The sequence below is a fragment of the Haliaeetus albicilla genome, chromosome 9, assembly GCF_947461875.1.
Source record: "Haliaeetus albicilla chromosome 9, bHalAlb1.1, whole genome shotgun sequence".
NCBI lineage: Eukaryota > Metazoa > Chordata > Aves > Accipitriformes > Accipitridae > Haliaeetus > Haliaeetus albicilla.
In genome coordinates, this window is record NC_091491.1 from 4,570,759 (window position 1) to 4,595,888 (window position 25,130).

The window sequence follows — 25,130 nt, forward strand, 5'->3', positions numbered from 1 at the left end:
CTCTTGAGATCCCCATTTATGAAACTGAAAATTCTGCCAACTGAGGATCGCTTCACTTAAAGGACAACTGTGATGTGTGAAAGAATAACACAGCTGAGAAGCATGGAAACTGTCCGTTCTCCAGTGACAAGAAAGAAGCTCAGCTAGTGGATTTCTACCCGAACATAGCAATCCCATGAATCAGAAATAGCTGTTCCACAGCGTCAGTGCCTCCACTACACAACACACTCTGTACAAAAACAGCAGCTTAGGGCAGTATGTAATGCTCAGCTCATGACAGACATTTATTCATCACACAACTAAGAGAATGTGTTTTCTGGATTCCCTTGGAAACAAAGTCCTTTCAAATGAAACGCTCTCTTCACGAACACAGAGCTGATGATTTGTCCTGTTGTACTAGTCTCACCTGTTTAAAGAAAGTCATTCCTATCAGACTACACTAGATGTCCCTCAAATAGCATTACTCATCTCTTTTTGACTGATATTCTTGATTAAAAATAATCAAATGAGTCACTGGGTTAAAGTCATAGCAAGAAGTAGAGCATGTTTCCTTATTGTAGCTTAGATAATCCTTTCTTATTAAATCAGCAGAGCAGATTAGAGGTTTCACGAAGAGATTTTCCCAGACTGGTCAAAAGTCCTATCTAATTCGTACTGCAGAAGTAATATTTTGCACAGTACCAGTACCAAGGTCCCCAGCCACATCTCATCCCAACTTTAACTCATAACCAAACACTTTTCAATATCCCATCAATGCAAGCTTTAGTTCAAAACAGCTGAAGTTGTTCATCCCTTCACAGTTGCTCAAATTTTGCATTACAGTTCTTGAGCAGCCTGGCTGGGAATGTGATCTCCATTTTGGGAATACATTCAGAAAACACAAGTGAATTCTGTAGACACATTTTTCCGTTCTAAATTAGTGTGCTGAAGAATAAAGCTATTCCTATCATCATTCCCTAGACTTGTGATTTCTGTTGACTTGCTAAGCAGAGCAAAGCGCTCAAAAATGAAAAGATTAGTAAACCAGCACGTTTCAGATCTAACATTCAGGAATAAAGCTGACCTAGCAAGCTATTTTAAACTGCTTCTTGAAACAGATAACAAAGCATTCAGAAATCTACATTGATATACAGATCATAAAATTAGTGCAGCTAGAGTTGTTCTGGCCTACACTTCTACCTAGAAAAATAATCAAGCAATACAAATGTGTGTTGTGTTGCAACAATTACGGAACAGTTTTGCCCAGCATGCCCTTGCTTTGTTGCTTAAAGTTTTCTTGACAAAAACCTACTTTTGCTCCTTCTTATTCTGAGTCTAGGCATCACTTGCAAGTTGAAGTAAAAGATAGCAAAGGTTAATAGGAAGCCATTTTACAATTCTGAAAGCTAACAGATAAACCTAATAGAAAAAGATGAAGAGGCAACGTATTTGCCAAATATGTATTTGCTGTGCTTTAATCCCAGATTTCCAACAGTTGTCTCAGGGGATGTGAAGTTCCAACCCAAATCACAAGCTCAGCGCAGTAGTTCCATTTAAAAGACATTAATTGAAAAAGAAGTCAAAACATCCATGGTTACTTCTGACAGCTGTTGCTAGAACTCTAGAGTATTGGCAGAAACATACCCTAGATTTCTTTTCAGTTAGGAAGTCCTCCTTTAAAACAAGCTGAAAGTCTGCAAGAAGCTCTTAGTGAGCTGCCAAAGCAGAAACTGTGGCAAATAAATAGTTACTATGTTTTTGCTCCAAACCTGTAGATTCTGTTTAGCTGCAGCTTATGATGGAGTCCCAAGAGCATGAGAGTTAACCTGACAGCTTGTGCACCACTATTATCTGATTAATTTTCTTATATGTTAATTTGGGCTATATTTGCTTTACTTTCTTTTTTGGCCAGGAATACACTCCTCTTTTTTTTGGAGCATTAAATACATTTGGCAAAAGTTCTAATGATTTAGTGAAAAAGGACTGGTCCAGGTCTTTTTAAGGCTGTTTCTCACTGTATTACTCGTTTTGCTTTGCAAGTGTACCACAGCAGCAGCTTCTAACATGTTCAGCTCCTATCATCTAAAAGGCTGAACATTTTGTTAGTTCTGACTAAATGTTAAGTCTCAGACTAAATGTCACTTGACATGTGCCTGTAGGATTCAAGTAGCGTGCATGCTGCCAATTATTCACATAAAAGAGCAATCAGCCATGGAGAAATGTACCACAATAGCCGTATCACTCATTTTCTGTTATGTGAAATGCGGTGCTTAACTAACATATATGGGAGGTAGTGAAAGAGACTGGGCTACTGCACTGCACAAAGGAAAGGCAAAACTGTTCACAGCGCACTGAACATTTAACATGCTCACATACTAGAAGATCTTCTGAAATAGTTTTGAAATACAAATTATAACATCTAGGCACAGCAGGTAAGCTAAGGACTGCGTAGTAACTCCAACTCTTTGGTTCTGTGGGCCAAAACAAATTCTAACTGGTTGTCCCTAGCCTTCAACAGCTACACCTTCCCGTTAGCATCAGCTGCCAGGTAGTATTTCAAAACGTTTACGATTTCTACAGGGCTTCCACACACAGTGAGGATGGATACTGACAAACACAAAGGCCTTAATCAAGGAGCTAAGGGGAAAAAAATAAAGATATTGAGACATCCTCATTCAACAGACAAGAGTTCAGAAACAGCTATGATGAGAGCATGGAGGCAATCAAAGCTGTGAGACACCAAGATCAAGAGCACACACCAGAATGCTTGAAGCAAATGCCTCAAGAAACATAAGCAACACTACCAGACCAACTGGAGTCCTTGGGTAAACCAAACAGCAATATTTAATTCCCACTGATAACAACAGGTATAGATAAATATGGTTTCTTCCATAAGCATCCCTAATAAGAACTCACAGGCACTTGTGTATAAGTAAGGGCTGAGGTGTAGGTACCAGAAGGATCACTGACTTTGTTCCCACTAACTTTCACTGCTTTCAAGGACAGCAGAAGCAGCTGCGGTTATTTTGTTTGCTGTGTACCAACAAGCTAAGACAAGAAATAATTTCTGTTCAGACACTGTTTCTCCCATAACACATTGGAAATTAGTTCTCCCTAAACTACTGTTCAAATAGCAAACTTCAGACTCCATACAGTGAAGACATTAATTCATTCTTCTAAAACGCTATCTCCAAGATACATTACAGGCTTTCATTCTGATGGCTGACATTTTAAAGAGGTTTTGAATTAAATTATTTGCTAAAACAGGCACTGTCTGGCACTGTGTAAGAGATTAGTTCTACTCGGCACACACTTGGGATCATGAATTGCACAAAACTGTAAATTCACATCCTAAATATAGCACATTCCAAATAACTTACTGATACCTTCATGCTTCAGTATAATAATACTTTATCCAAGGACCTCAATGTACTTTATGCTGGCGAGTTAGAGGTTATTTTAGACTCCTTTTGCTTTTGAGAAACAGTGGGCTCCATTTCCCCAATTAACAGGATCCAAGATTGATCTTCTTTTGCAGGATGAATGACATCCCATAGCACCACCATGGGAAAAGAGCTGCATTCTTATACCATTTTAGACATTTAGGAGTTTTTTATTCTTGAATGAAAGACTACCAAACTCTTGCCCAACAAGATAAGTAAAAAGCGTCTCAACAGGTTACGTCTTGCTATCCATCTATTATATTCTGGGGTCTTTTTAAGCATTTCACTTCATGAAAAAATTAATTTCACATTTAGAGGCAGCTGCATATGTTTATTTTTCAGAGCCCTACTACTGCAAAACATTTGCCTCTCACAGATGGACAGTTCATATTCAAGTATCTCCACAAATGCCTTCAGTCTTAGAACTACCGGTCTCCACACCCTAGCGTGTCCAGATCCCCAGCCTTCTGAGATGGCACAAACACCACCAGTAGGCTCTGCTTACATAAAATGCTTAACTGCAGATCAAACCTGCCAGTGCTGCGTGTAACCACCTTACAGAAATCAAGGGCAATTATCGTGCTGGCACCAGAACAAAAGATTTTTATGTCAACCAATGTACATACAACATTAACGGCACACCAACTCATTCAGGTGTGTCTCCAGATGAATGGGCATTTCTAGTAATTTAACTCAGTGGACCCTATACATTCTAAGTAACACGTCAAAGTGGTGTTCATAGAAGCTGAAGCAACAGCAATGTAGAAGGTTTTAAAATGTTCATATGCTATCAGCAGAACAGCTCAGAAGTTCTCCTTGGATCAAATTAAAACCTTAATGGTGTATGTATCTTTACTACACTGACTTGTGCGACTGGTCACAGATCATGCAACAGGAACACAACCATAAATGGAGAGAGATGAAAGAGATGGAAATCTAATTACCTCCTGTAACAACAATTCCAAATTAAGCCTTTTGCAATATGTAAAATAATAACTACCCTTTCATTCTCAAACTTAAAGGATATATTCCAATTTGCTATGCAGGGATACAACTTTAACCTCAAAAGTATTGCCATTAAGTACAAATAATTTCATTTAATATTATGAGATGCAAAAATACCTATTCTTCATTGCAATTAACTTACACTTTTTTCACTTAGTTTTGCCACTTACATTGCACACCATCTTTTCTATCACAAAACTCGGTACAACAATCAGTTCTTGGATTATTCAGCTAAATGGTCTGCCAAACAGTGCATCTGAAACACAAGCATTTTCTTATTTCAAACTGTTTAAGGTTAAGAAAAACCTCAGACCAACAGAACTGTAAAAATAAAACAGACTCCCAGTCACACTGAGAACTTCCTACTGTGACACAGACTCCACTGGCTCAACCGCTGAGGGGGAAAAAAAAAAAAGCTTCTGTAACTCAAAAATTGCTTGAAATCCTAAAGTCTTATCTGCTGTATTATATCACTATGTTCACAATACTATGGCAAATAAAAAGGGCAGTACATGTTAGAACATGAAATGCTAAAGAAAATTAGTAGGTGTAACAGCCTACTAGACATGTGAATGCCTTGCATAGTGTTCGTTCTTGCTGGGTTATAAATTAATGTAATCATACAAGTTAATCATGTATAATATTTCACAAACATTGCCCTGTACAGAAAGGGAAAAGCTTATTTGTGCAAGTGTCACATTCCTTAGACCATATTTTGCAAAGCAATTTCTTCTACAGAAGTAGCATCACACTGCCAAGCTTTATGTTTGCCATGAATGTATCTGAAATATATCCAATGTATGAGACACAGGTTTTCCCTTCTCTTTGCTTTAACTGTTCATTTTATTTAAATGCAATAGTCAGTGACAAGCAGCAACATCCCCTTCTCAAATGGAGAGTACAGGACTGATCATTCAAGAAGTCCTGTCACTCTAAGGGCACCCTTTCCTGTGGCAGAAAAGCATAAAAGTTATGTTTTTAAATAACCTTTGAGTAAAGAACCCATAGACAAGTGTATGGTTCTGTTCTCGCTTCCCTTGTGGATGTTCTGTGCATAAATCAAAAGAAGCAACAGCCTCTCCAAGGCTTGGAAGATCCACAACATTAAATCGTCAAAATACATACCTAGTCAATTACTCTCAGGTTGAGCTGCAAAGCTTAGTAAGTAATCTTCACATACAAACAACTGATAAATCTGAAATTCAGCAGCTTACACAGCAACGCCCTCAGTCAACAATTCCAACTTCTTTTAAGAAGTCTGAATATACTAACTTTAGGATGCTGAGAGATTATTTCCACTTAGCAATACTCAGGAAAAACCTGGTCTCTTCAAGAAGCACAAGAGACTATACTTTCCCTCTCAGAGTCAAAATGCAGACTTCTGAAGTCAAGACCCAGGAGGGAAAAGAGTCTATACATCCAAATGAGAAGTTCTGACGCACGATCTGTTACTACATGAACATCATCACTTTGTACCAAAAGTCAACAGAAGTTAGAACATGTCCTGTAGTGCTACACACAATAAAACCTGAGCCTGCCTAGCATTTATCATGTGAACATAGATTTCTATAGCTACAGAGATACACATCTACACATAAGCCGAAAACCTTTTAGGATGCAAATGTATAAAGACACAAAACATTGAAGAATATCAAAATGTCTATTTTGCATTGCTTTAACTATGCAATGCCCCAAGGGTGGTTCTTAATTTTTTCATAAATGTAACTCTATTTAAGATTAGAATTGAGCCCAGGAGATAAATGTATAGTTCTTGTTCAAGCAGAACAAATGGCTGTATAACCTACATCACATCATATTCAGCTTTACTCAACACTTGCAGGCCTTAGGATACAAAAAATGTACTTCCTACTAAGTAGGATACACTACCCTAGATAGGCTAGAAAACTAACTCCTCCACCCCATCAGGCAGAATCCTGGGAATAAAAAGAGGAAGACAATTTGAAGCAATTTAATACTTATTTCTCCTACTTGAAAAGATCCAAATGTCTGCTTGGCTTTTATACTTTATCCTATCCTTTTGAACACAGGCGACAGTAATATATACATGTGTGATCATGGTCTGCTTCCTTCAGTTCTTCCTCACCATGACACAGGGCTATAAAATACACTTCTTTGTTACAGAGATCTCAAAGATGCTGCTCCTTTTCTACAACACAGTATTTTAAATTATGTTGACCTCTTAATGTCACTTGCTTCATCCATTCAGATCAACTCCTACTAGTACATTTTCCTTTAGGTGTATTCAGTCTTCATCCTTCATCCACAAACATCCACCTTCCAATTAAATTATAGGGCCAAGGAAACAAGGCTAATTCAGAAGAATAGTTACTGCCACTGATAGAGCTCCCAGCCCAACCAGCTGATGCTTTTTCTCTGGAGACAGAACCAAACTACACAAACAGCCTCTGCAGAGGTTCTCAGGCTGCCACTGCTGCCTGGAAGTAAACCGTATTCCTCACGGCTTTCTATCTCAACTGTGCATCCTGCTTATTGGGAAGAGCCAATACAGAATAAGTGCATAGTGTTCTAAAGATGAGAGAACTCCTCTGCCACTGCTAGGGAACTGAATTTCTTTTTCTAAATGCCAAACTGATTATAGCAACAAAATATATGGCCATTCAACATTTTCTACTCAGTATACATATATATGCATTATATTTTCATAAATAAATTTTAATGAAGAAAAACGCATCAAAATATATTTTACCTGGACATCATAGAGAGCTACAATGTTCTCATGCTGAAGTTCCTGTAAAACAAAATATTTGTGTTATGGAAATAGCCTGTTATTATTTTAAATTTAATAGGCTAGGTGATATTCAAAGAGAACCAAATTTTACAAAGAAAGATAGCATCTTTTTTAGATCATCTGATGGAATTTGGAGGAAATCCCAGCTATTTAGACAATATTTAGAGGAATAGGAAATTAGGCAATATCTTCAGAGGTCATAAAAACATTTGGTTCCAGAACTTATTTTCTATGTCTTGCTACAGAAAGTACTACAGCACAAGATCCGTTAACGAGTACTGAAAACTGACTTAATTTAATTTTATAGTCTCACACAATTTCTTGCTTAGCAGAGTAACCAACTATACTATGTTCAAGCCAACCTTACCATTTTACAATAAAAAGGAAATCAAACAGAATGACACCAAATAAAACTCACAGGACAGCTCATGCAATTATTTGTAATTGCTCAAAAACCCATCTGTCTTTGCTAAGTACTTGCAGCACACTAATATACCCAACAGTACAATTTCTGGTATATAATAAATATACTAGAATATAATATGCATCTATTAGTATATAAAATAGTGACGCATCTCAAGAAGCTTGGAAACATGGAAAGAAAGCAGCACTAATTATTGCTGCAAAGCTATGTAAAACGAGATGTGGTGAAGTTCAGAGCGCGGAGAACACTAGATGTTTTCGTAAAATAGCATTGAAAACTAAATGATGCTCTGTTTTATTTCCTTCATTAGAGCCACACTACGCATTTTAAGTCAATTAACACGACTCAGAAGTGTGAAGACTGCTTCAGGAATCAAATTCAGCATGCTGATTTTAGCTTTCAAGGCATCTTTGAGCAAAGAAGATGAAGAAAGATCAAAGACTGATGTTTTACCCTCAGCTATGACTTTTGTTGTATGGTCTCCTTGAGAAAGGTGCCACATTAGCCATCCTGAAGGACAAAGTTTTCTACATGTGCAATAAGCAAAGCACAGAGACCAGTTCTACAATAATTTTCTACTTTTAACTACAAAAGCAAGCCCATAACCTGTTCTGAGACAATTTCCAGAACTAAAAAAATTATATTTTTCTTTTTTTCTTGGTTTTTTTTTTTTTTTTTTAGTTCTGGAATTCTCCTAGAACTAACAAAGAAACAAAAGGCAGAATAGCAATTACTGTGATACTACCCATGACCTGGAATGAACTAGGTCAAAAGTCTCTTCTCCTTTTCAATTAAAGCAGCTTTAAAAATCACTGCAAATTAACATACCTTTAAGATTTTTATTTCTTTTCCAAGTAGGATTTGTGACTTTGACAAGTTCTTTTTGTTAATACTCTTTATGGCTACTTCCCAATCAGTCTTCTGGAAACAAACAAACAAACAGTATTGTCAGTTTTATATTTTTTTAACTTTATCCACTAACAACTAGCTAGTAAATCACTGGAAAAAAAGTTGCGAGATCACCCCTACTCTACCCACCAGTGATTACTACATCACATGACACCATCAAGAACTATTTCATTCCACAATTGCTTAGCTATTAAAATCCAGCTGCAGCTACACTGCATTTTCATGGATTCAAAAGCATTTAAAAACCAAAAGAAGTAAGTAATCATATCCCATTTATTTTTTGGTAGTAGTGCTATGTATCTGCTTTTTAGTCCCCTCTCAATGATCGAGTTACTTTTACTCTCCTTTAAGGACTTCCCGTTTTCAGCCTTCTTATGCTCTACAGCTGAAAATTGCACAAGAAAACATCTGTTTCTTTAAATAAACTTACATATCGTCTATTTATATATTAAATATAAAAAAAAATTGCCTATTTATTTGTAAGTTGGGAGCACCTCCACTGGCCTTTAAAGTTTGTCTTCCTTTCTCCCTTTTTTTTTTTAACCCCAAAATCACTGCACTGTGCCTCTCCAAGTTGCGAGTACTGCCCTAACGCTCCAAGATGATAAATCTGAAGAGCTGTTTTCTGGAAAGCAGAGCACTTCAGGCACCAACACCAGAATAAACTCTCACAGCATCAAGAAACCATAACGTAACTATGAATATCCGGGGTGATTAGCAAGCCATGCCAGGAAACCAGACACCTCTGAATTTAAGAAATCTTCAGCCAATCCCAAAGGAGACAATTTTCCATTAGATCCCTCGTTATCCAGCGAGATAAACATGACCCTCCCGACAAACAAAGGGCTCAGCCTCCCATACAGCTGCAACTCTCTACTCGCCGTTATGTTAGGGAGCTACCAAACAGCAGGAAGGAGAGGTGGGAACGCAGATAGGTTGTTGGGCTTTTTTAGCGGAGGTGAGGGGGGGAGGAAGAAAAAAAAAAGGGTTTATGGAGGCCGGCTGCTCGGCTCTCGGGCCGCCGCGGGCTGCAGCAGCGGCAGGCCGGCCGTCGGGGCTGCCCCGGCCGCAGGCCCAGCCCCGGGCCCCGCCGCCCCCGCCCCGGTACCTCAGCCCGCCCCGCACCTTTCTTTCTTTTTTTTTTTTTCTTCCCTGCCCAAACACCCAAATCACGACAAAACTCCCCCAGAGGAAACACACCCCACAACCCCCCACCCCCCGGCTGTCACCCACCGCGAAGGGGCTCCTGACGGCGGCAGCCCCGGCCGAGCGACCCCGGCCCCGGCCCCCTGCCCCGGGTTGTGTAACCAGCCCCGCTCCGGCTGCGGGCGAAGCCCATCGGTGTTTACCTTGCGGTGGCGACCTTTGAAGACCACAGCAAAGGCTCCGTGTCCTATCAGGTCCTTCTTGCTGTACTCAAAGTCCCCCACCACCTCCATCATCCCTCAGCGGGGCATGAAGCCCCGGGAAGGGAAGGGAAGGAAAACAATGGGGCTCTTCCTCCTGCCCAAGGCAGCTACAGCCGCCTCACGGCAATCGGCGGCGGGGTGGGAGCCTGCCCCTCTCCTGGCTGCCCCCGGCGGCGGGGGCAGCTCCTCTCATACCGCGGGGGCAGCCGCAGACCCCCGGGCCGGCGGGGCTGCTGCAGGGCGTCTCCGAGGCGAAAGGCTCCGTCTGGCATGGGGAGGGCAAAGAAGGGAAAAAGCGGGGCGGGGGGGGGGGGGGGAGTCTCTCAGGGGCCGGGTGTGAGGGGACAGCGCGGCATCGGCGCCGGGACGAGGGGCCTTCTCAGCGGGGAAGGGGGTTCCGCGCCCTGCCGCTGCCCGCCCCCATGGCCCCGCCACAGCGGGGGCTGCCGGCGCCGCGGCCCCCCTCAGGGACCGAGCCCCAAAGCATCCAGCAGGGCGGGAGGAGGCGCGGCCCGCAGCTCCGGGGGTGGCTGTCGCTGCCGCTGTCGTCGCCGCCGCACACACGCCCCCCTCCCCCCCCCCACGGGAAAGGAGAAAGCGGTGAGTGTGCAGACGGGGGTCTCTCAGGCCGCCACCGTCTCCTGCGGCTCCCGCCGCTCCGCCAATGCCTCCCTACCGAACGACAACCCAGCCAGCCCCGGCGCCGACTGCCCAGACCTCCGCGCCACCCCACGCCTTTTGTAGACCGCATCGCGCAGGCCCCAGCGCTCGGCTGCTTCCGCCGGCGGCCAAAGAGTGCCTCACCCCGTTTAACCCGGCGGGAGCGCGAGGCGGGGTCCCTCCGCCGCCGTCTCCTCAGGAGCCCGCCCTGCCCCGCCGACCTCTCCTCAGGGTCCCGCCGCCGCCGCCGCCCCTCAGCCCACGGCTGGGCCTCGGCCCCCCTCCGGCCCCGCACCCCGCCATGGCTCCTGAGGGGGTCCTTGTCGTCCTTGTCAGGGAGAAATGCGACCCACGCCCCGGGAACCACCCCCTATCCTCAGCCCGGAGCTGGGGCTGACAGGCCAAACTCAAGCTAAGCCCCCCCACACCGAGCTATCGCTTCTAACGCTTGCTGTATTTCACTTCAGCCGTTTTCTTGGTCACCTCAGGCCCACCTGCCAGTGAGGACAAAGCTGAGGGGTCACCAGGAGAGGAGGACAGGCCAGAAGTGCCCCATGAGCCGGCTGCCCTCACAGCACAGAGCGAGGGAGGGCAGGTGCCGAGACAGTCACGCAGCAGCCAGAGGCGGGAAGGCAGGTAATCGGTCACCCCACCCTGCCTCTCTGCCAGGGCAGCGATACTGCTTACCCAGCACCCCCAGGGTCACACACGCTCAGCGCTGTCCTGGCTCCATTAGTAAGCAAGACTCTACAATGAACTTAAATGAACGGAGAAGCAATGGAGGGACAAGTGTGCAAAATGCTGTAAGTCAAAGGTACTTCAAGTTGCTCGCTCTCTTTCTAAGGAGAGCAACGGCTGTAATTTACAGCTTCTGCCCTCCAGCACGTATAGATCAGCCTGGGGCTGTTTACAGCAACATGTACAAACATTAAAAAAAAAACCCAACCAGCCACTGCACACCAGTCACATGGAGCCTTTGACCTTCACCTCCAGATCTACATAATTACGCTCCTTTCCTTTGTTTTCCATTCCTTACTGCTCTCTACCCCTTCCTCTCTGTCCTTGTTCTCCATCACACCACCTCCACATCCTGGAGCTGTTTCAGGCCTCTCCAGTATCTGCCCCAGACACCCTCAGCACTCTGACACCACAGCAGCAGCGATTAACCCTCCACCGAAGTTACAGTTGACACAAAGTGCACATCGGGATCACGCAGGGCAGAGCTCCGACCCCACATAGCTGTGCTGCACCTTCCCTCATGTGATATAGGGTCTGCTTTCAGCACCACTAGATCAAAACAGAGACTGAGCAGAGTTATGCTGTTGGTCTTCTCCCTATAGCAATAGATTCTTAAGGGAATATTGACAGCTTTATGAAGGACATTTTAAGCTCTAGACATCATACAGTGACATCAGAGGAATGCAAATACATCTGTTTTGTACCAAAGAGAACAAAAGGGCTTTAAGACCTCTCGAGACTGAACCCCCCCCCCTTTATTTTCTGAAGTCCTGAGCTCCCATCCAAAATCCACTCATGGCACTACCCCAACAAACAAAACTGAGAAAGTGAAGCTGACCAAGTAATTTCAGCGGCTCAGAACACCCCCGTGGAAGGAATAAATGAGATGTAAAAATATTCCAAGTTAATCATAAATTAAAGTGTTGGTAGTAACACAGACACTTTCTAGTATGCATTCACAGTGCCCCTTTAAAACGAGGAAAAAGCCCACAAGTCTCAATGTGTTAAATATTCTGATTCAGAAAATAATTTCCCTGAGAATTGGCTGTTTATTGCCATCCACCGATTCTCACATTCAGTATTAATCCTCTCAGCATCAGCGTGTAACCTCACCCCAAAGTCAATGCCACAAGCTACGTTTCAGGGAAGTTGAAAAAAAGAAATAATTCAGAAAGATGCCTTTTGAACAGAGAAAGCCACTTCAGGAATTTCTAAGTCACTCATTCTGCATTACACTTCAAAACCAAGATGCATTTCCTTTCAGTAGCAGCACGTCTGATGTCCTTTTGTCCTCGTAATAGGGCTGGAGCCCTCAAGCAGGTTTATTTCAGCACAGCAAGGACAAAACAGCCAGGAGCAGCGGGGAGGTTTGACCAGAATAACTAAACATGCTGCCGTCGCACTGGGATTCGAATGGGATCTGAAGGGCTGAGGTCTGAACAACCGCTCGATGAAGGGCTGCGGGATTTGCATGCAGGTCACTCATTTGAGCTGGGTCCTTGATTAGCGTCTGGGAGAGTTTCTAGGTGTCAATATTTCCAGCATCGGCGGACTACAATAAACCTATTTACAAACAGCACCTTCACTTGCTTTCGCTGCTGAAAGAGCTCGGAGACAGAACAGATTGAATTCACCCACCTTTCCCAAAGGGAGCCTCATTTGGGAGAGCAATGCAGGATAAGCCCATGGGGCTCATGCTGCTCCTCCCTTGCCCAAGGAATACACACAGATACTCCCCATTTCGCACTGGCAGGCGGCAGCAGCCCTGCAGCACTCGGAGGGATGCACTGCTCCAACAAGCCACGCAGCAGGACAACAAAATACCCAGCATGCTCAAAAAACTGGCCAGGCAGCAGGCACCAGTACCATGTCTAATTGACCACAGTGATCCTTCAAAAGCACAGAGTACTGTGTCCTAAGTTAATTTTTAATATCATACTGTGCAAGAGCTGCAGCCCACTGACAGAGACCACCAGCAACTTACAGCTCAGCAAGGACCACCAATTTACAGGGTCAGAATGAAGAAAGCAGAGAGTAACAGCACTGGAGATGGATTTGTGGCTCTCTCCCAGCTGTACTACATCAGTTCAGCCAAATTAATCCCTCAGATGTCAGCCAGGACTCATGATCACAAGAGCAACAGATCTAGGAAGGAACTGGCACCTTCCAGGTTGCTTGTCTGAGTACACAGAAGTACACCTTCATCTGGCAGCAGCTCCCCAGAATACAGTCATCACTGTCCTGAGTTTCCGTAACACCTTTCATCCTCAAAAGTGCTAATGGTCTTCACAGCAAGCCCTTTTCTGCCATACCACCAAAATGCAGCCCTTTAAGGTAGAAACATCACCTGAGCAGTGCCTGGGTTGACCCAAAGAAAAGCAGAAAGACTGCTTTTCCTAATGTTCATGCAGAACAGTGAATGAAGATTATTTTCTTCCTGTTCATTGAAAGATTTTTCTTGTATCTCTCCCCAGGCTATAAAGATGCACATGGAAGTTAAATTACTGATCTGGGAAAATAATCAAGAGATCAGCTGAATTGAGCAGAACGTTAAACATGTGGCTCCAAGGACCTGAGGAGCATAACGCATATGCCACTTGGCCAGTCCTCCTGCACGGATAAACAGAACACACAGACCCAAGAATAGTTTTCACAAGGATGCTAAGGCCTCACTTATCCAAACCAACCCACGAAGGCAGGAGTCTGGCACCATCCTGCTCATCTCAGCGCTATCCCAAATGATCTACTTCACTCTCGGTGTTCTTACCATTTTCTTCTCTCCTTCCTTCCATCATACCCAGGAATTTATTAGACAGGTAAACCTTTCCTGGAGGACTGGCATGCTTCCCAGTCCTTACCGTCACTGTCCTCCCATTGGGGATTTGTAACAAAATTAATGGTGGCATCAGCTGAGATATCACAGCATTTAAAGGAGAAAATATCAGAGGGCTCTGCAGGACAAACAGTTTCTGGATATGCTTAAAATTATTCATATATTACCAGTGAAAAATAACACCCTCATGGTAGGCATACCTGTGTGGTATGCTTAACAAGTAACTCGGGAGAAACTGCATTGAAACACAGCAGCAGATACTGAGATTCCTATCACACAGCATTGGAAAAGTTCAGGTGTTTCAGCAGGTTTTTTGTAAGGTTAGCAATGCGGTTCCCAGAAAAACAATCAGAAAACTCCAGACTACTTTCTAGATTTGCCCTTTAACAAAAAGTAATGTCTTCCCCGTTAATAACACCATCAACCCAAATCCGCATCTGCAGTCCTAAAAATTAGCTAATTAAAGCTCACATCACCATTGCCAGCAAAGCGAGGGAGGTCACGCGCTTGCTTCGTCTCCTGCCAAAAAGGAGCCACCTCCGAAGCAAAAGGCAGTGGTTCTTCCCTAGTGAACGAGAGCAGGCAGGAGACTGCAGAGCAAGGCCCGGGAAATGCTGCATTCAAATAAAACTGGGAGCAGCGTTACAGGATTGCTTAGGAATACAGCTGGAATGGGGCCAGCACTTAGTGTGCATGAAGGCTGGTACTGTATGAATGATAAAAATAGTAGCAGCTGCTTAGATAGGAAAATATGATTTGGTCTACATGCAAACCCATCACACAGTGTGGTTCAGAATCTACCTGCTTTCAGGTCAAAGAAAGATTAAAGCCCAGATAGCTAATTTTGGTGTAAACTTAGTTGCAAGGCCCTCTCTTTCTTCAGGGTCTCACTTTGCTTTGGCAAACCTTTCTGCTCCAGCATTAGGAAGGTGGGTTTTAACCAGGCTCTGTTCAGTGCCTAATATCACAGCAGCAGAGTCTGAAGGCAGAAGCTAGCCTATGTTAGGAGCACGGCCAGAGAGCACAGCGATTGCTTTGGTTTGGAAATCAGTTGACAAGGAAGTGGTCTTTAGGTACACGTACAGACACACACGTGGCCAAACCAGTCCCTGCAGGCAGGATCACTTCCCCCAGCTCCAATACATCCCTACTTCTAACACAAAACACACAGTGGATTAACAGGGCACAGTGACCCCATGCAGTGCTTTGGGAAATGAAGCAGATAACGATGCTTCTTCCCTCAGGAAGAGCCACATACTACCAGGAGCTGCGGAAGCTGCCGCTTTCAGCAAGTCAAACCCAGGGACACAGAACTGAACTCCCAAGGGTGGATTGTTTCCTTTAGCACAGGCAGCCCAAAAAACTCATAAAATGGGCAGGCTTCTCAACTGTTACCAGAGATCCGTCAGCTGCACATGTACTCCTCTCCTTCCCAAGGGCATGGCAGTCTGGGGAGGCAGAATTATCAGCTAGTTTTAAATCACCCTGTCCCACAACATTTACCTTCATGAATTACGAAAGGTTTTGTTTATGCAGATGGACACAACATGGCCTTCACTGTCAGCAAGAACCAGCTGGAGGAAGCACGTTAATGAAAGAGCAGGTACAGGATATTGAGTTCTTCCCAAAAGATCCCATGAAGATAGAGCCTGCTGACTTGGCTGGCAGAAAGAGATACTAACAACAGGAACTGCAATTTGTGTTCTCAGTCATATTAAAGATTTAACTCTTTGTTCCAGTCTTTTGCGCACCTGAACACTTGCAGACAAGCAAACGGCCATTACTGCACCATCCCCCCTTAATTCTCCAAAGCTATTCTGACAGCAGGAATAAAGTCCTAAAATGCATCTTCTGCAGCTGGGAAGCATCTGAGACCCAAACTTCTGTTCTGAGTTGTAGTAATCACTGAGTAGCAACTGCAGTATGAGGGCTACGGAGAATGTTTTAGCCTTCGTGCTAACTTGCTGCAACTAAATCTGACAATGTGTTTTCTACTCCTTAATAATCACATGTTGATTTTTACTGTTCCATAAGCATCCTGGAAATAAACACTAAATCCAGGTCTATTCACCTCATGACTGTTGGAAGCCTGAATAGACTTTTAAAAAGATCAGAAGCAAGCTTACAAATATATGACTGACAGTGTGAATCCCTCTCACTCACTGGGCAAGCAAATGCACTTGAGAAATTCCAGAAGGCGCCAACTCTATGCAATGGAATTTTTGCCATTTACTGTGACAGTCCCAGCCCTGCTGTCACCACGTATCCAGGCCAAGGGACAACCACCACCCAAAACGCCTGCTCCATTCCTCCCCTTCCCCACCCTTTCCTTCCTTCCCCCTGAGCTGGCAGCGGACTGGAAATAGACACTCTCTCCCCTGTTCAGAGGCACAAGTGCCTCATTTCCCCATTTCCAAGAGCCGTTCAGACCTGAAAACTCAGCACAGCTCTAGCAGTCGTTTGAAGTCCATGCCTATTGCACCCTGAACTGATGAGTGAATGAGTTATCTGCTGTTGATGCAGAGGATCACTAATAGATAATGCCTGGCACAGCCCACAGGGAAATGGGCTGAGTGGAAAGGCAAAACCTTACTGGAAAAACAAGAAGCCCCAAGACCTTACTCTCAGCAGATCTTTGTCCCAGGCATGCAGCGGAGCACAATTCTGCAACGTAATGATGTGCTGAATTTTCCCATTCCTCTCAACCTCTCTGAAGGTCACAAAAGGACAACCCTTTCTGTTCCCACTAACAGCCTCTTCTCTGCAGGATTTTTCACACAGCAAGAAAGGGCATGAGCCATCCCCACCCTTCGCTTGCCCCTTTCAAGGCAGCAGGCTACTGTAAGGCTAAAATTTCAATAAAAAGCCAGTTGAGATGGAGGCAGATGAGATAACCCTCCTGTAATGTTCAGAGGAAATCATCCTGCAAAGCACAGCTCTTAATAAGAACTAGAATTAAAATTTCCTTAAATAAATATAAGGAAAGAGTCCATGAGGGCAGCCAACAGGAACAGGGAGTCGTGCTTGGGTCAGCCTCTGTCGTCCATCACCTTGCAGACCTCCCAGGCAGGTTGCACCGAGGGCAGGCCATCTTAGGACAGGACCAGCACCTTCGTGTCGCTGCTCTATCGACGCCATCTACAAATGGAAAGAGCTGCTGTGTCCCTGTGGTCTGGCATCAGCGCTGCCACACAGCCCAGCAGGTACTGTACGAGAGCAGCACAGCAGAGGCTTGGGGCCTGGGTTCCTTATCATAGAATGGTTTGGGTTAGAAAGGACCTTAAAGATCATCTAGTTCCAACCCCCCTGCCATGGGTAGGAACACCTTCCCCTAGAGCAAGTTGCTCAAAGCCCCATCCAGCCTGACCTTGAACACTTCCAGGGATGGGGCATCCACAACTTCTCTGAGCAACCTGTTAAGAATGCCTCACCACCCTCATAGTGAAGAAGGTCATCAGCCATGGTCAAATGGCAACCAGCTCACAGGCATTTGTCTGTCTGCATAACTAGGAGATAGAGGAAGGTGAGAAAGGAAGGGTCTGACTGACTGGTACAACTGTTCCTTCACCTCTCCAGGAGCCAAATTTCACCACTGACTGCTCAGTTGGAGGGACTCTGCTTTCTAGTCATCTCCCAGGGGACAGCAGCAGTTCCTGCCCTGAGGGAGATTAGGTCACCAGGCTGGAATTTGGCCCAGAGCTGTGCTCTCTGCAAGGAGAGATCATGCCCTGACTATGCAGGCCTCTGCAAGGAGACTGCGGCTCTGAAGGAGCTCCAACATCCTCTATGGACAGACAACAGGTTACTTACATCCGCAAACACTTATCCTTCCCTCCACTTGCTACCCTCTGTCCGTCTGGGCTCCAATCCGTTGCATACACCTAGTATTAGGGAGAGAGAGTTATCTCTGCTGGGAGGGGTCATTCCTGCTTCTCTCAAACACCGTGGCTGGACCAGACACCTCACCTCATCTGCATGGCCAGGAAGATCAATTGCCAGTTTCTTCGTCTTGGCATCCCAGACCTTCAGTGTGCTGTCACTACTCCCGCTCACCAGCAAGCGGCTGTCAGCTGACCAGGCAATCTGATACACAGCTGAGACGTGCCCTCTCAGCGACGTCAGGTACCTGGTGCGGAGGAGGCACAAAGCTGTTAGAGAAGTATGCAGCCAGGTTTGTGCCAAACCTGCCCTTGCCCAGCTTTCGTGGTTCTTCTCCACCTGTGAGCAAGCAAGCACAGTCATGGGATGCCCAGCACACTGCAAGCCAGCACACACAAGGCAGTCAATTGCTATAGAGAGTCCATAGGTCTTTCAGTCTGTCTAAAAACCCTCTCAGATGGGCTGAGAGCCTTCTAGAGGATGGCTCTTCATCTCAACTCCTCTGCCGAGAAACCCTTACCCAGCAGGCAACACTACAGCCTTACTGTACAGATGTGTCCTTCCTCTCTCTGGCTGAGCAGCCTGGATTTAGAAGGACCATTAAAATTACTGACATGAAATGCAAGCTCATCAGTATAAAGGCTGATTTATAGGGAGGGACTGCTGCCCCAGAGAGCTCATCAATATTCTAGCTGAAGGTTAAAAGCCAGACTACAGGAGCATCCAAACACCAACAGCACCACTTGTAACTACAAGAATTTGCATCGTCCAGAACAAGCTGTTCTCTGGCACAGGAACCGTTTAAACCGGGACAGTCTACAGTATACAATGCACATGTCTTCAGATCAGCCAAGTGGAACATCCCATCCCACCGCAGCTGTACCTGCCTCAGAGAACTGACCCTGCAGCAGGCTGCATGTGCCACATGGGTGCCAGGCAGTACTGTGGCTGGGTGACAGCAGGGTTGCACACACCCAGCCAAGCACAGACCCCATACCACAAGAAGAGCTGGAAAAGGGACTTCCCAAGGGCAGAGACAGACAGAGGCAGCAGAATTACTTTGCATGAGTTCAGGCTACAGAGATGCTGAACACACCAGGGAGTTGCTGGCAATAACACTGGAGCCCATCTCTGTGTAACCTGTGCATTACACACAGACGCCATACAAGCACCTCTGTAACAGAACAAACCAACTCACTTTCCTGTCCTACCATCCCAGAGCTTTATGGACTTGTCAAAGGAAGCACTAGCTATTATCCGGGTGTCTGGCGAGAAGAGGACTTGGTTAATCAATGCCTGGTGGCCCGTCATTCTCTCCAGCGGCTTCTTGTCTTCTGCTGGTCTCCAAAGAAACAGTGTGAAATCATCTGACCCTGAGACAAGCCTTTCTGGTTCCTGGCCCTGAAAAAGGGATGAAAGAACCCAAGTCTTGTACAATCCAGGTGTGGAGAGCTTGGAAGCACGCCAGTGTTGGGGTCAACAGCCAACCGTGCATGTTTACTGCTTCCACCGGTAATAAATAGTGTTAGAAATGACAGTAGGAACAAAAGGGACTTACCCTGACTTGGTCATACCTCTGCTGTGCCTTGTCCTTCAGTTCTGCCACTGCAAGAGGGAAAGCGAGATTTGCAATCCTTAGGCGAAAGGAAACTTTATGACCCTGTGATGCCAACTCCAATCCTGGCTCCGTGGGCCAAGCAGATGCATTTGTGACTGCTCACCCACTTTCTCTTTGCTAAGGGTGATACTGGGAGCAAAACCCCTTGAAAACAGTGGCCTTCCCGTTCCCTAGACTGCTTGACCCTGTGCATGGGCAAGGAAGATCATGGCTGCCAGCATGACCAACACCAGCACAGGATCTGTTCCCAGCTCTCAAGATTGCTTTGGCTCACGGCAGCATTAAGAAGAGACATCAGGTCTCCTCACTATCTTCCCCACCGCCTCCCCCAGCCTACAACACCAGTGCTGCACTTACAGGAGCCACTCACATCCTGTGGATTGATGGTGGCTTCAGCAGGTTCGAAGGCACCAGTGCGGAGAACGTAGTCGGTGCTAAGGGCCATGGTGTTCACCCAGTGAGCGTGGCCCTGCAATGTGCGGCAGAGGACCCCCTGGAAACAAAACCACCTGCTTAGAGAGAGATGGGCAGGACAGAGCCAGACTGCACAGGACCCACCTGACCCACTGAGCTGCAAGGACCAACCCTAAGCTTTCCAAACCCTCTTGCCCAAGCTGCAAGCAGGACTGTAGCCAGCCTTAGCAGGGAAGAAACAACACTGTTGAATCAGTTTCCTGCAGGGCCTTGCAAGGAGTCCACCAGCACAGGTTGCTCCAGGGATGTTTCCAGCTTTTAGCCCCATTTTATGCTTTTAGGGATGAAAACATTGCACAACAGCTACCCCCGCCACATGGTGTCAAGCAACAGGCTCTGACAGATTAAGAGGATACAGCACCCACTCTGCACCTCCATTTTCCAGGGCACAAACTGTGGGTCCAGCCCCCTTCACCAGCAGCCCCAGGGCTGCCTGCCTCACTTACGTCCTGGCTCCTCCAGACTTTGATGGTCCTGTCCTGGGAGGAGGAGTAGAGCAAGCCATCACCCCCCCACTTCACACACGTCACTGACTGTGTGTGGCTTGTGAGGATTTTGTCACACCTGCCCATCAGGGTGTCCCAGATGCGGATGCTGCCATCCTTGGAGGCACTGGCGAGGTAACGGCACTCTGGGTTTCTGGGCAAAAAGAAGATCAAATCCATTTGCGCAGAACACACAGCTCCTCCACCAAGCTCTTCCCCCATCAGCCCCAGAGGATTCAAGGGTCCGGAAGTCAATAAAAGACAACTTTCTCTTTTGGCTTAAGATCAGAGAGAGGCCGGGCAGGGGCAGAGCACTGACCTACAGGGAACAAGATCCACCAAGGCGAGGGAAAGGCAGACAAATGCTTCCCTCCAAACCGACTCCTGGGCTGCACACTGGAGACATCAATCCAGGGTAAACCTGGCACCTGAGCCCTTGGCAATGTCCTTATTTTCACAGGAGGCAGCTTTAACCCGCTGGCTAATGAGGGGACCTCAAACTGGCACATTCCCTGGGTACTGGCTGGGGAGAGCCCTGGGCAGGGGGATCAGTCTGCCTTATGCAGGCAGCGCAGACCGGTGGCAACAGGAACACATTGAATGCTCCCCTGCCTATGCCATGCTTCACCTCCGGCAGAGAACATGCTGGCCTGCAGACATGGTGCTGCTGTGCTGGTAGGGCTGAAAGCAACAAAGTCCATCTGTGTGGCTCATGGGGGCAAATTTAACACATCTGGAAGCAGCTGGCCACAGCCCAGCAAGGACAGGGGAGCCACAGCTTTCTGTCCTTTGCACAACAAACACGGTTTTAATGTCAAAGAAAGCGGTCCCTGGCACCAGCAGCAGTGAGGAAGAGCATAGCCCTTCCTGTTGCGCAGGAACTGAGTGGGGAGCGCAGCTGGCTGGAGAAAGAGAAGTGAAGCCCTGGCAGGCTCGTCTCCCTCCTCTCCATTTCCTCAGCCTCCTTTATAATCAGTTTTTGCTAATCCAGTTAATTGTTTGCAAATAGCTGGAGTTTCCTACTGGCAAATTCAATTTGCAGGACTCTGCTCTGAAGGGCCTCTTTTTATTTATTCCTATAATGTCTTGGATTATTGGCTACAACTGACGCCCTGCACCGACCTCTCCCAGACAGAGCTTTAGCTGATCAACCCTCACGATACATAAACAGGAAGACACAGGAAACCAGGATGCAGGAGAGCAGAAAGGGAGTGCTCTGCAGAGCCTGAGCTCGGGCACCACGCAGGCAGGCTTTCCTGCTCCCAGCTCAGCACGCTGGGGAAAAGCATCTCAAATGTTTGTCCAGCACCATGAAAAAATTGTTTTCCATAGGCAGGTATGTCTTTTACACAGGGGAAAAGAGGCACAGCTTGGCAGTGACTTCCCCAGCAACCTCACGGGGACTGTGAGCAGCGGCTGGAACTCCTGGTTCCAAGCTAGATGCATTTTTCCCAGCCCACCTTGGAGGCTGCCCTCCTGCACACACCCCCTCTGCAGACCATAACGGCAAAAAAGCAAACAGGAGCAGTGCCCTTCAGGTCAGGCTGCTCTTTTCCATACCAGTAAAGGGGAAGGGCTGGGCTGGCCCTTCACTTACATGTGGAGTGGTTCCCAGCACAGACACGTGATCCATTTGGAGTGGCCAGAGAGCACCCGGCCGATCTGATTGCCGGTGGCTGGGTCCCAGAGAAATATCTGTCCAAGAGAGGAAGCAAGAGGGTCGCGTCAGGCCACACACATCATGTGAATCCCAGGGACGTTTGGGCTCCATTTAGAAAGCATAGGTGTCCTTGGTGTCGCATTTACATTGGCAGAAGCAGGGAGCAGAAAGGGAGGGGGGCAGGTGGGCTGGATGCCTTTCCAGATCCCTGCAGGAATCAGCTGACATCTCAGAGAATGAGACCTGATCGCCCTCCTCTCTGCCTAAAATGCTGCTGCTGCTGCTACAAAAATATCTGCCTCAACCCAAAACTGATACAGGTCCCCAAAAAGCCAGCCTGAGCCTTTGACACCCTGTGCCAGAGAGTTAGTGAACGTTCGCAGAGTGTGATGAAAGCCAGAGTGTGATGAAAGCCAGAGCGTGCTAAATGCTACTTATTATCGGATTCTGTGGGTGGGACACATGCTGGTTTTCTCTTGTTTTTTCTGTCTCTACTTAAATGTTCATCCAAAGAGCCAAGGCATTAGTCATCTCCTAGTTAAGAACCTGGGAAAAACAGGGAAACAGAGGACAAGCAGCTCCCTGGGTTAGATTAAAGCCAAAACAGCACCAAACCAGGGCATGAGCCACCCTGGTCCAGCCCGTTTCCTTGGGGCTGGTATCACAGTGGCCTGACAGAGTGGCCGCTCAGAAAACGAGCGCGGGACAGCAGCTCTTGGCAGCTCTGCGGCCACTCATGTTGCTCCCGGGCTGTTCAAAGGTCAAAGCAAGCAACTGCCCCTCTGCAGCTCAGCCAGTTGCTGACTCACTTTTAATTGCCCACAAGTGCTCCCGCTTCCCCTTAAGTGCCCACATTTTGCCCCACAGCCAGGACAGAGCCCCTATCACATTCCTGTGAGAAGGAATTTAGCTGTGTCTGAGTGAGAGCACTGTGAAACAGGCTGCTGCTGCATGTCTGGGTCACGAAAACAGCAGCGCTGGCTTGGCTGGGTGATACCCTTTCTTGCTCCAGACACCTCCCTCATGACGGAGCCGTCTGCCAAGGACCACATCCAAAGCCTGGACTCTTTCCTGTGCTGAGGGAAAAGCATCTGCCACAAGACAGCTGGGCTCAGCAGCGAGAGGTCTACAAAAGCGACAAAGCCGGAGCCCTGCCCAGCCCAGAGTTCGGAGACACTATTTGCAATGACTGTGACATACCCACGTACGAAGCTCCTCTAGGGCATGGGAATCCTGCTCAAAACAACTGGATACACCTGTCACACCCCCCCCCAAAACAAATTCTTTGCACCTAATCCCCCAAAGCTTCTTTACCAGGTTTCATTTCAGTTCAGAACAGAGCTGCAGAGAGTCTCCACGCTCCCACAGACCCCCCACCCCGGCCCCGCACCAAGGGAGCAGGGAGCCAACGTGTACCTGGCTGTTCTTGCAGCCCGAGGCCAGCTTCTTGCCATCGGGCGACCAGGCGATGCTGAGCACCCAGTGCCGGTGACCTGGCAGAGAGAGCACGAGCGGGCATGAGTGGAGAGCTGTGACCGTCTGTCCCCAGTGTCCTGGCATGCAGCCACCCCGAGGCAGGACTGGATGGAGGTGGAGGGAACCCTTCGTGTTCCTCCCGGCCAGACCCTCTTCCTCCGCTTCGTTACTCAAAGAGAGCTACTCCCTTCCTGAGCCATGGTCCCGGCCTACATGGCTCAGGCAGCACCCAGGCTCTGCTGTTCATCCTCCCGAGCGTGCAGGGGGTCCGTGAGGGAGGGGGTCAGGAGCTGCCCTCCCGGGACACCCCCACACCCACCTTTGGCTGTGAACTGCGGCGTCTCCGTGCTGAGGTCCCAGAAGCGGACAGTGGTGTCTCCAGAGCCGCTCGCCAGGTACCTGGGAGAGGAGCGAGAGCCCGGCTCAGCGCAGTGTTCCCAGGGAGGGAGGGGAAAACAGCAGCCACTGCCCTACCCTGAGCCCCCCACCCCACAGCCAGACCCTCGTACTTTCCCGTGGGGCTGAAGGCCACGGAGATGACGGCCTCGGTGTGCCCCTCCAGGGAGCTGGTGCAGCGGGTCACCGCCCGCACCCTGAACACTGCCTGTGGCTGGTAGATGATGTCCAGGACCTTCTCCGTCTCCACGCTCTGCCCCGCCAGGGTCTTCTCCAGCGACGCCACGATCTCGACATCATGGACGAAGAAGGCCAGAGGCACTGGTTCATCCTGGAGGAAGAAATGGCAGGAGAGGTAGCGAGGGGTGGCACTGGGTTAGGGTAGGGGGGGGTTACCGGGGGATCTCGGGGGAGGGTCTCACCTTCTGCAGGAGAGCATTGCAGACCAGCTGCAGCTTGTCCGGGGTGATGGTGACCGGGACGTCGAAGGGGGAGCCCAGGGATTCCCCCGCCTCGTCCCGGAACTGGATCAGGAGCCGCTGCACGTCCTCGTCCGGCGGCATGCTCTGCGGGACAGGGGGCTCAGGGGCGGGGGATCCCACCGGAGAGGCGGGGGGATAGCCCCACAACCCCCCACCCGGGCAACCATACCCCGCGTGGGGGACAAAAAAAGGGGCCGCTACGGGGGAACCCGGCGTGGAGCTCGCGTGGGAGGGGAGAAACACCCTACATTGACCAGGGCCCCAGGCGGCGTGGGGGTAGGAGGATCCCCACAGGGGAACCCCAGGGGGGTCAGGAGGCTCCAGAGAGCCCCAGCACCCCCAACCCCTGCGGCATCTCCGTGCAACCCCGGCCCCGCTCCCCCTCCACCCGCCCCCGGTAAGCTCCGGCCCCGGCCCCGCTCACCGCGGCCATGTGCCTGCGCGGCCCACGTGGGCCGGAAGCGGCCCCGCCGGGGCGGGAGGCGCTGAG

General features: G+C 47.6%; 2 protein-coding genes across 6 annotated transcripts in view; both read right to left on the reverse strand.

Annotated features, from left to right (window-relative positions):
* ULK2 (unc-51 like autophagy activating kinase 2) overlaps nucleotides 1-10,655 on the reverse strand; it is a 40,811-nt gene extending 30,156 nt beyond the window's left edge. Inside the window, exons 1-3 of the mRNA XM_069791051.1 lie at nucleotides 9,880-10,655; nucleotides 8,450-8,542; nucleotides 7,156-7,197 (exon numbers count right to left, since the gene is read on the reverse strand). Of these exons, the coding sequence (XP_069647152.1) occupies nucleotides 7,156-7,197; nucleotides 8,450-8,542; nucleotides 9,880-9,972 (228 nt within the window). The 5' untranslated portion in view covers nucleotides 9,973-10,655. The remainder of the gene's footprint in view (nucleotides 1-7,155; nucleotides 7,198-8,449; nucleotides 8,543-9,879) is intronic.
* A 6,396-nt stretch (nucleotides 10,656-17,051) lies between these two features.
* NLE1 (notchless homolog 1) lies at nucleotides 17,052-25,102 on the reverse strand. Of its 5 annotated transcripts, none has more exons than XR_011326056.1 (14): nucleotides 25,065-25,102; nucleotides 24,581-24,724; nucleotides 24,272-24,489; nucleotides 24,082-24,161; nucleotides 23,703-23,779; nucleotides 22,224-22,321; nucleotides 20,588-20,780; nucleotides 20,025-20,160; nucleotides 19,608-19,654; nucleotides 19,248-19,450; nucleotides 18,137-18,296; nucleotides 17,981-18,051; nucleotides 17,768-17,878; nucleotides 17,052-17,676 (listed from the first exon to the last, which is right to left on the reverse strand). XR_011326056.1 is itself a non-coding variant. In XM_069791070.1 (13 exons), the coding sequence occupies exons 1-13, from the start codon at nucleotides 25,071-25,073 to the stop codon at nucleotides 17,296-17,298; spliced, it is 1,449 nt and encodes a 482-aa protein (XP_069647171.1). In that variant the 5' UTR covers nucleotides 25,074-25,102; the 3' UTR covers nucleotides 17,052-17,295. The 5 variants fall into 5 exon arrangements, 3 of the variants coding, with proteins under 3 accessions (XP_069647171.1, XP_069647170.1, XP_069647172.1); XR_011326057.1 differs by having other exon boundaries at nucleotides 17,052-17,308; nucleotides 17,739-17,878; XM_069791070.1 differs by lacking the exon at nucleotides 17,768-17,878 and having other exon boundaries at nucleotides 17,052-17,308.
* Between the last annotated feature and the right edge of the window lie 28 nt (nucleotides 25,103-25,130).

Excerpts from the sequence above, each read along its gene's own strand:
- NLE1 (XM_069791069.1), bottom strand. Across the intron at positions 18,297-19,247 it reads TGGGATGGTAGGACAGGAAA|GTACCTGACGTCGCTGAGAG; the intron begins GTGAGTTGGTTT and ends CCTCCGCACCAG. Across the intron at positions 17,879-17,980 it reads AAGGATAAGTGTTTGCGGAT|AGAGCACAGCTCTGGGCCAA; the intron begins GTAAGTAACCTG and ends CTCTCCTTGCAG.